The following is an 11,383-nucleotide window of genomic DNA, read 5'->3' on the forward strand; positions in this document are numbered from 1 at the left end:
TGCACATCACAGAGGACAACCTTGGGGAGTGGGGCGTGGGATTTTTCACATTTCAGTAAAATTTAAGCTTCTAGAGAGCAAGGAGTAATTCTGAATGCTCATGGAGCATAAAACACAATCTAGGTATCATTCATAACTTGAAATGCAGTGAAGAAGAAGTAGCACATGGAGCTGGAAATTCAAGAGGACCATGTCTTCATGGAAACTTCAAGTAGTTCTCTCTCGAAATTTGGTTCAAAATGTACTGTCGAGATGTGTGGGATTTATTTCTGCACACTGGGTGGGTTTATGTATTTAGAAAAGGACTACCAGGAATATATGCCCAGAAAGTGACTTTAAGCTCCACCAAATGATCTGATTTCTGGCCTTTCAAAGGAAATCAATAAAAAAAGAATAGGATTCTGTAAAATGAGTGATTTTTCCCTGGTAAAGCTGTCCTCCCCATCATTGTACTTATCTAAAGTGAACCTGTCACAGCTGTAATGATTTTGTGATGAGTGCGAATGAATGTTCTTCACCATATAGATCCACTACTGATTTTTAGATTAATAATAATATCTTATATTTATACAGTTGCCATCTTTGAGGAAATCTGAGTGCTTCCTAATTGATGAATTCCAGTTTGTTTTATACTCTCCTGCTGGATTTATGGATTAGGTATTCCAATCGCATTTTAAGGAGGAAAAATAGAATCAGCAAAGTTAAATCATCGGCCACGAAAATTTCAGAAAGCTAACAGTACGATCATCATTTCAAATCTGGGAGTCTTGACTTCTAATTCTGGCTGTTTCCCCAAATCATCTGATCATTTGGGTCAATGCTGATTATTCCTTAAGGAATAAGAAATTGACCATAACAATTATTTGAAATTGCTGCATTAACAGATATTTACATTTCTCTTCATTATTTTGATGGTGTACAATGATTGGGCCGAAGACATTTTTACTTATTGAACCATATGCATTTTTAGTGGCCTATGAGAGTATCTTTGGAATACTGTCAAGTCACATGGGTCTGAAGTCGATCCGGTAAGGGAGCTATGGAAAACTTAAATTCTGCTATTAGATAGGTATGATTTTCCAAGAGCTGGGTATCTCCATTGCCTACCTGGCATTGCTTTAGCTGACAGAAAAATGAAATAATCTCCCCAACAAACACATGTTCAAAACACTCATTGTACCTACCATCCTTTGGATCACTCATTCTTTCAGCCTTAAAACTGTGCGGCTTTGCTCTTTCCCCATTCTTGTATTATAATTCCTGTCAAATTTTCCTCTGACAAGTTTATTACTTTGTCCCTCTGTATTCTTACCGCTGCCCCTCTACTCCTCACGTACTATTACGTGGTAACCTCCTTATTTGTCTCTCCTACTTCAGTTGTCTATTCTTCAGTCTACTGTAGATCAATTTTCCTAACGATTCTTTGTAAGTTTTGAATTATGGATTATTCGGGCACACAAAAAGTATACAGAATACTATGGTGAACATCCACATCCTTACCACCCGGCTTTAAAATATGCAGCAGTACAGTTGGAAGCCTCTCCACGATCTCATTCCATTTATTTCCCCTCACCCCTAATTGCGAATTTAATGGGTATTCTCATGTATATTTTTATACTTTTACCATCTATATCTGTATCCATAAAAATACATATGATTTTTTACGCCAGTCATTTATTTCTGAAAATTTTTTTTTTTTTTTTGTGGCTTTGAGATTTCCACTACTGTTTGAAAGTTTCTTCATGCTCGTGCCTGTGGCTGTGGTTTCTTCGGTTTCATCCTTAAAGCCCTCAGGTTCCACACGCTGCAAGTTCTCCATTCTTCTAAGGCTGGACATTGAGACAGTGGCGATTTTTTTCTCAAAACAAATTTTTAATAATATTTAAATAAATACTTTGGACACCTCTCCTTGTTCACACTTAGGAGAGTTTCTTCAGGGCATGCACCCAAGTTTCTAGGTCCTAGGTTGGCAAGATCTGCTCTGTTTCAAATATATTGCTAAAAAAATGGTGGTATCATCTGACGCATCTGACTTAAGTGTCATATTCCACGTAGAAAAGACTTCATCGGCCTCTCCATTGACTTTCAATGAAATTTCAACCTCTTGAAAGAGGAGAGCTGCTCCTCGCTTTTCTGCCTGAAGGAACTTGCCCCTGGGGACTCCTTTTTGTGAGGGGATCACAAATTCAAAAGCTCTAGGGCTCCGTGCTGAAATATCAATGTGTGGAAAACGCAGGGCATGGTGGGAGCTGGAGCGGATGGAAGACATGGAGCCACGTACCTGGGCACCATGTTCGACTTACTGACTGCCACTTTATGGTCCTTGAGGTTCTTGTGTTATCCGGTTTATTTTCTGAGACTGTCTCAGAATTGTGTAATCATCCAATTACACAATGCTCTGTCCAGTAGCAAAGAGCAAGGCCCCTGGAACCAGCCTGCCCAGGTTTGAACTCCTGCTCCGCTGCTACGAGTCGCCTGCCCTTGAGCAGGCTCCGTAATATCCATGGGGCTCAGTTTTCTTGCTTGTAAAATGGGAGAGATGCTCATACTTAGTTCGTAAGGCTGTGGTGAGAACCAAATGAGATAATACATGTAAAGCTCTCAAGTAGGTGCTTAATAAATTTTTGTAGAATTTGTTGAAGAGAGTAAAAGTAACAAAAAGTTATACCTCCCGTGTGTCAGGCACTGTTTTAGGAACTGAGGAGATAGCCTTGACCTTGATATCTGTCTCTTTCCCTAATGAAGCTGCCAGCTGGGACCAAGCCCCTAACACAGTGTTAAGCTCATAATGCACACTTGAAAAATATATGTTGAATGAATAAATGACCCTAATGATTCTCCTAAGGAAGCGAAATGTCAAAGGTATGTTCTGAGCCTTAATGGAGCAAGTAAATCATATCCATGATAACCTGACTCTCTGCAGGGGAGTGGATTCTGATTCTGATTCTGATCCTGATTCTGATTCTGATTCTTTGAACATCACATGGGTAGTAGCTGGCCGTTAGCCAGAATATTTGAGCAGTCAGGATACCCTACTTTTCTTAAGATGATGAGTAACAGAAATTTGCCTATTTCTTTGATTCCTTAATTGCATACAAAATAACATTCCCAACTTTTGATTGTGACCAGTCTTTTTTTTTTTAATTTTTTTTCCACTGAATGTTAGGTCTCATTGTCCACGAAGGAGCTGCAGTTTACAGAGTGTTTAAGCGCTGGCGAGCTGTTAACTTACACTGGGATGTATTAAATTATGACAAAGCCACAGACATCGAAGAAAGCAGTCGGGGCGAGTCTTCCACAAGCAGGACTTTGTGGCTGCCGTTGACGGCCCTGCGGAACAGGAACTTGGTCCACCCAACGCAGCTGACCTCCCCACGGTTTCAGTGCGGCTACGTGTTGTTGCACCTGTTCAATCGTATGAGGCCCCACGAAGATCTGTCGGAAGATAACAGCTCAGGCGAGGTGGTGATGAGAGTGACGTCGGTGTGACGGAAGCACGTGACGGTGCGGCGCGGACCATCCTGCGTATCGTGGAATGTAATTGCAATGAATGGCAAAACCATAACACTTCTAAAAACACACACATCTATGAACTTTTTAAAATTTATGCTTTTTATATGAACATTTGAATTGCAAATACATTTTTCTGAAAAAAATAGAGTCCTCTTGTTTTTTGCTTTCTGATTTATTATCACATCTTTTATAAGTTGGTACTTGAAATCATTATATGTGTAATTTAACTCTACTTGGTTAAAAGAATGATGAAAGTTATCCTTAAGGCCAAAACTATTTTTTCTTGCTTGTTTTAAATATATTTTTATCAAACTTTGTGCTCCATGTGTAATTTTTCAGACATGCTACGCGAATGTGGAAAACATCAGAATGCTGTGGGCAGGTTCCAAAGTGCCCATCGGCCGTGCAGTCCAGGGCCGCTCGCACAGTCCTCTGCACTGGACCTCCTCGTGCCTCGTGCTGGTTGGCAAACTTGACTATGAAATATTATTATTATTTTTTTTTTTGCTAGGTTGAAATAACCCGTCCCCTGGAATGCAAATTCTAGGAATTAAGGCTTGTTTTCTAAACTTCGGAAACGGTACCGAGAGCTTATAAAAAGACAGAAGGTGAGCAGAATAAAATAGTTTTACTCTAGTATATGTTACCCAGGCAGGGCATCCTACATACTTGTAACCCTGAAAGGTCACCATGATGTTGCCTCATAGCACGTGTGATAATAATACTGCCTCATATTTGCATAACCCGCTCACAGACTTATCACAGTTATTTTGGTTAATTATTAGCATCTTGATTTCTATGAGCACCATCTTCCTTAGATTTTCTTCTTGCGAAAGCTTCTATACCTACTTAATCATTTCAACACTGACCCTATTACGTGATTTAATGAAGTCCTGGGGAAATAGATTCAGCTGTAGTGAGAAGTGTTTCTCGTTCACTAGATAAGTTTTTTTTTTCTTCTTCTTTTTTTTTTAATGAAAAGAGGAAAAGAAAAATGAGGCTATTGACTCCCCAGGAACAGGTTGCTAACTGGCGGTACCTGGAAGTTTTCCACCTTTTTATCCTCCTCATGGAGGTAAATGGCACATTTTAACAGGGAATGAGAATGGATGAGGAGACGGGCAGTCATGCTTTCCTTTGAAACAGGAGTTGAACCTGTAGGTCATTTGAAGTAATTGATCAAAGTTTAAAGCCTATGAAATAAAATGCTTTACATTCCACTTTCTAAAAATAATCTTTGATCAATCATTTAGCATTGTCATTCCTACATAGCAAATTCTACTGACACTTGAAATAACATTTTTTCAGTTACAAAACTCACAAATGGGTTAAGTAAGGATGTGACAATTTGCAGAAATGTGAATGAATCAGCAAGTCACAAAAGAAGGAAAATTCAGCCACTATTTAGGGGCAGGCACATATAGAACGTGAGAGTGTTAAACATCCTCACTCAAACGTTTTTTGTATTAATCTGACTTGCAGGAGCGCAGCCCTGGGTGAGGGACTGAGAGGTACAGGTTGGCCCTGTAAAGCTGGTCTCCATTCCTCAGAATCTTGCCACCTGGGACAGGAAAGCAGATTATTTAACAGAGACGCCATGGATACAAATCTGCTGTCAAAGCAACGATCTATTATTCGTACCCTGCAGGTGTTAATGCTTGTCCTAGACAGTTTAATCACTAACGGTAACCATGTTTAATAGAGAATAATTGTGGGTACTGTTGCTTAGAGAATTGTATTAAAAATACTCGACAGAGATTTTAGACTATTGAGATTAGACTATCACTGCTCCAGTATTTAGCAAGCCCGCCCTTCTAATGAGTGTACACTTTGAATTCACACTAACTCAGTGGAAAACAAAAAGAGGCAGTAGGTGAGAACCCCCCACCCCACCCCCGTGATGTCAGTGTGGGGTGCATGAGGTACGAGTGTCTGGAGATGAGAGCGCACAGTGGATATGTCAACCTGAAGGGAATGTGCACCCCTAGACACCCCTCTTTCCAGCACCTTGTCCTTTGGATGGACCTTTTGTCTATACCTACTATTTCCCTCACCTTCTTCACCACCCCACCTCCTAACACACGCCCACACACTCAACACACCCACAAATGACCCGAATCGATGTTGGAATAAGGATCTGGCAGAATTTCCACTCGACGAAATGTACCATCCATAAAATGATTACATAAAAACTCAGATGCTCTTGGGGAGGAGGTGTGCATTTAGAGAGTTAAATGCACTGCTTGAAAATTAAAAATTTAATATGCAGTGTAAGTTCCGATATAAACGGGTTTCAGTCATGAATGCTGTAATTCAAACTGAACTGCCTTAAAATTTAAAAACATTTATGGTAAGGAAATGTTGGAAATATTTTTAATTATTTAAAAAATCTTTTCCCATATTATATAAACAGACCTACGTGCAGTCTGTCTTTTTCGACCACTGATCTGCAGCGCAAATGTTTATGGAGCACTCTCTGCGAGTCAGGCACTATTAGCAGTGGGCCCCGGAATGACCTAGACTCATATGGAGACAGTGCGTAGGGACTTGTGGCACCGCGTGGTACGTATTGGGATACAGGTGAACTATGGAAAGTAGCAGTCAGTTTTCCGTGGGGCATGCTGGAGAAGGCATCGACGAGGGGCTGGCAGGACTCCGGTCTTGAAACAAGTAGAATTTTGCCAGACGAGTCGAGAAGAACATTCTAGAAACAGCTAGGAGGCGAAAGAGCGGCATGTTCCAATAATGGTGAGAGAGTTCGCAGGTGCGAGCATAGGATACATGTGAAGACGTGATCTAACATGGGGTTGGCTAGGTAGCTAGGATTGAAATCTGTAGAACAGTGAGAAGATGGTGCCCCAGCAGTTGGGGTAAGAGTCAGCAAGGTCACCTCAGGGATTGGGGTCCTCTCTCAACCCCATACCCATGGGTGATACTCTCAGTTCCCAAAGTCAGCAGTAAAATGCAATCAGTGGTGATCCTAGCCTCAGAAGAGCGATCCTACAAACTGAACTAGCAGGCAGTAGTCACACACAGGTGCTGTTGATATAAATGAGATGATACAATAGAAACTTTGGGGCATTAAAGGGGTTTTCTTCACCCCTCCTGGAAGGTGGCAAAACCCATAATTCTGAAGCAGAAAGCAAATCAGAGCTCCTGTGAGGTAGAAAATAGTTTCTCTACTATTGAAAGCACCTCTAAACACTTCCTTGAATAAAGTTTATCATCTGAGTTTTCTTAAATGTTTTTAAAAATTTTATTTCCCATTAACTAAAAATATCCCAAAATATAACAAGCTCTCTCTGTCGCTTCTGTTTCTGTCTGGGATTGCTTTAAAAAAATTTTTTTCCCCATAGGTTAGCAATATTAATGTAGTTTCTTATTTTTGATCATGTGTTAATGCTCAATTCTCCCTTATCTATGGAGTTAAACAGTAAAATTAATTTGCGTTTGCTAATCCATAATTAGATTAGCTGTCATCTAGCAATCGATGTGTCATTTTAAATGAATAATGCTTTGTCCATATTTTCCTTTATAGTTTATTGGTTTGACTTACAAATTTTAATCACGGTAGGTTATCGATTTTCAATGTATTTTCAATATATAGATGACAACATATAAAAATAATTTGATGTTAAACTTATTAAGAAGTAGTTGGTTGAGAATATACATTAGGCAATTACTTTGATCCTAGTTTATCAGTTCAGAAAAAAAAATGTTCCCATCGTGTGTGAGATACAGAATTACAGCTGGTGCTATAATTTATAGCAAAGCTCAAAGTCCTGAGTCCCAGTGGAACATGGAGATTAACTCATTACCTTCATAAAGATGCCATTTTGCATGCAGTGGATTTATCTGGCAAAGTAGTCAAAGACTTCAAAGTTACTTTTAGAGATTCGCCACCTAGGAAATAAAAGACCCTGGGAGCCACTAGGAGAATGAAAACAATGCACAACTTGTAAAATTTTGTTGGTGTGTTTTTTAAAAAATACTTCATAAACTTCACCCCAAAACATTTTATATTGATTTTCCAGAACAAGTTAGCGGTCACTTAATTTTCTTATAACATTTTAATATTTTTTTGAGATGTTTTATATGTGAAACATGGCTTTTCAGGGGGAAGTTATCTTTTTCTAGTGTTACAAGTAGAAAAAAGGGTTTTTTTCGAAGCTGCACAGGGAATGGAGCCTAATGTACAAAGGTGGATGATGGTGACCTGAGCATTTAAAACTCCTGCTTCGTGAAGTCATCGAGCAGAAACATTCATTCCAAATGCTGGACCACAGAATGAACATCAATTACTCTTGTCACTGCATATCTAGAATTGGTCTAATAATCTTTGAATAACCAATTTTTTATTATATCAGCTTCCTAGGGACTCCTCTAGGCAAAACGCTTGCGCAATTCGTGTGTAAATGTCTGTTGTATCATATTGGTGATCCACAGAATCAAATAAAATTAGTTCTTTAATTATATAGAGGTCTTCTCACCTGGAGAAAGAGTGAAGGTCTAGAAATAGTTAAGTTGAAAGGTCCAATGTCAAATAAAAAGAAGCACTTGATCAGAAGGAGTTGGCTAGAGAGTCCTTCGATGTGAAGTAATTTCTCAGAATGTCAGCTTAACGAACACTGGATGGACTAGGAGAAAGTGTTTAAATAAATGCCTTTTACCTAAACCTTTCGAACTCATAATGCATATGTCAGAAGTTTGGATTTGGCCATTGTAGCTCACTGAGACCATGCTTCAAATAAACCTCATCAACTCAGGTTAGATTTCCACAGCCTCATTCCTTCGGCTGGCTTTTGGCCAAGTTTGAACACTCCCCATTTCCTGGCTTTTAATGGAACCATGAGGAAAAAAGGCTATAATTCTATAATTCTATTTCTCGTGTCCCAGATGCATCTGGAGATGCTCCATCACCTAGACCCAGTGCCTACAGAAGAGGGATGTGTTGGATGGGTGGAGGGTTGAGCAAAGGGAAGTAGCCAGAAAGAAGGACCAGAAGCTGTGTTACTTCATGTCTCGATGTTCCTTACTAAGTACCTTTCGGCCTGGCCTCCTCTCTGAGAGAGATTGTATAGTTTATGAGAAGGAAGGTGTTGAGACACAAGATCATGAAACTCACAACTGGTTAGTTCTTGTATTATTTCCTGTTGCTGCAGTAACAAAGTACCACATACCGCCAATTGGCTTACAGCAACACAAATTTATTATCGTATTTTCTGGAGATCGGAAGTTCAAAATGGACAATGAAGAGCCAAAATCAACAGGGCTGGATCCTCCTGGAGGCTCTAGGGAAGAATTTGTTTCCTCGTCTTTTCTAGCTTCCAGAGGCTGCCGACAGTCCTTGACTCGTGTCTCCTTTCTCCGTCTTCAAAGTGCATCACCCCAACCTCTGCCTTCCTGTCACATATCCTCTCTTTAACTCTCCTGTCTCCATCTTATAAGGACCTTTGTGATGACATTTGGTTCCCCCAGATAATCCAGGATAATCTCCCCATCTCAAGACCCTTAACTTAATCATATCTGCCAAGTTCTGTCTGCCATGGGAGGTATTAACAAGTTTGGGGAGTAGAACTTCTTTGTGGGGCCATTATTCTGCACAAGTGCCATCTTCAGTCTGTGCTCATGTGCAAGCACATTATTTTCAGCCCTTTCCAAGCTTAAGGTCCCAAGTGAGGATGGGGACTGCTGGGTACAGTTTTCTGCAGGAATCAGATATGTTCCCAGAGATGTCGTCATCATATTCAAGTCATCGAATCTGTTTTTTCCATAAAATCTTAGAAGCATGTAGAGTCTAGGTCACTACCTACTGAACGAGAGAGGGCTGGAGAGAGGGGAAGAATCCAGAGCTGCTGCTCTACCAAGAACAGTGCTGGTTTCAGTCCTATTGAGTTTGCAAATTGCTTACTTGCTCGACCTCCATGAGACCCCAACACAGAGCAATCTGCTTCAGCTTCCTAGTAATCCCATTATGGCAGAGAGCCCCTTTACCCCAGGACTGCCTCTTGAATTCAGGACCCCTGTAGAATTCACTGGAGTCGGATAGGCCCGCAAGCATTATCATGTCACTCTCCAAATTTCCCTCGCTTTTCTTTTTTATTTATTTATTTTTTTTACTGTTTTTCAGTTTGAGAATTTCTTTAAGTACGCGATCTAATTGGGATATTATGGATGAGTGTGGGTTTTAGAAGGCGCAGCTTTAGGCTATAAATCTATTGATTACATTTTTAAATGTAATTTTCCAGTATAATAATTAAATGTATTAACTTGTTCAAGATCTTCAGAGCGCGTGATTTAATAAAAACAGCTCCATGCTAGGAAATGTTTGGGAGTTTTATGATTTCTTTTTTATGGGTGAGTGAAGAAACTCTGGCATAAGAGGTGAAATGACATGTGGATGGCTAGCCAGTTGGTAAGGGGCATAACCGAGGGCAAGCTCAGGTAGCCCGATTGATATTCCTTTATCTTTAACTCAGCAATAACCCACCTTTCACTTGATTGTTTTAGTGTTATATGAAGATAAAGCTCTCCAAATCATCTCTTTCTTTAATTTTCCTTTAATATTCAAATAAAGAGGTTTTCAAAAATCTATTAAGCCAAGGGGTTATGACCCTGACTGATTCCCAGTGTAGACTTTCCTCACTACTAACCGTGTGGCTTTGGACTCTGCAAACTGTTGTTTGGCCAACCCAATAATCCATTCCGTACCGCCTTACATCTTGCCTTTTGCAACTATATTTATAATTTCATAAATTTACTTTAATAGTGTCCTATTCTGGAACAAGAGACATAGGCAGAAGTCAGGTGGGTTAGTTCTGAGAAGATTCCGATTTCCTGATAAAAAAAGATCCTGCTTTGAGTGGCTATGGTGGCTGGAGCGGAGACAGCCATCTTGAAATTGTGGGGAGGAGAGAACTTCAGATACGTTGACTCTAACATTACTGAACATTTAAACCAATGCCAATGAGGACTAACTTCTTATTTAGCTTTTTGTTATGTGAGAAAAAGAAAACTCTTAGTAGTTGAGTTTTATTTAAAAAAAAAAAAAGCAACCCTATCGTAAGCAGAACACCAAAAATCAATTTTCCTTACCACTCCACTCTGCAATTTTAAGCCAAGAATTTACTTTAGTTCTTCTTGAATCTCTTTATTTTCTTTAACTTCAAGCCAAAACTCTGCTGAGTTTTAAGGCCTAAAACCCAACAGGACCTTGGGTGTGTCTTCCTGAATGTTCCATGTGCATCTCAAAGGAACATGTTAAAAGTTAAACTTGTCATATTCTTCTATATAGGCCCTCAAAGTCAACCCCCTCTGGATTCTTTTTCTCAGTAAACATCATCACAATCCATCCAGTTGCCCATCCCATGATGGAGACACCAGTCTTATCTTCCATTGTCCCCACGGATTTACTTCCTCGATGTCAGTCCCATTTTCTCCATGCCCACTGCTAGCATCTTAATAAAGACTCTCATGATGTCTTGCCTAGCTTTCATTAACAGCCTCTTAACTATTCTCCCAGTTTCTACTTTTGATCATACTGAATCCCATACTTCCATCAGAGTGATTTTTCTAAGCCACGGATCCAATTGTGTGATTTTCTGATTTAAAAATTTTCAAAGCCTCTTCCTCTTTGCCTCCAGGATAGAATCCAGACTCCTTACCATAGTACTCAAGGGCTTGGCTCCTTCCTGTCTCTCTGTGGTACTTTGCCATGAGCCCCGTTGTTCCAGCCAGAATGAAGACTCAACACCTGAATGATCAGGATTGAAATGTACAACAAAACGAACAGGAATTTTAGTTTTTATAGTTGAGGGGCTGGAATTTAGAGTCCTTGCTCTCTCAGGGTAGTAGCTGGGGTGGAGACGGG

At 39.9% G+C, this 11,383-nt stretch overlaps 1 protein-coding gene across 1 annotated transcript in view; it reads left to right on the plus strand.

Moving 5' to 3' along the window:
* MARCHF11 (membrane associated ring-CH-type finger 11) overlaps positions 1-3,829 on the plus strand; it is a 96,226-nt gene extending 92,397 nt beyond the window's left edge. Inside the window, exon 4 of the mRNA XM_039842756.1 lies at positions 3,167-3,829. Within this exon, the coding sequence (XP_039698690.1) occupies positions 3,167-3,489 (323 nt within the window). The 3' untranslated portion in view covers positions 3,490-3,829. The remainder of the gene's footprint in view (positions 1-3,166) is intronic.
* Positions 3,830-11,383: the final 7,554 nt, after the last annotated feature.

The sequence above is a fragment of the Pteropus medius genome, unplaced genomic scaffold (genome assembly GCF_902729225.1).
Source record: "Pteropus medius unplaced genomic scaffold, Ma_sr-lr_union100, whole genome shotgun sequence".
NCBI classification, from domain to species: Eukaryota; Metazoa; Chordata; class Mammalia; order Chiroptera; family Pteropodidae; genus Pteropus; species Pteropus medius.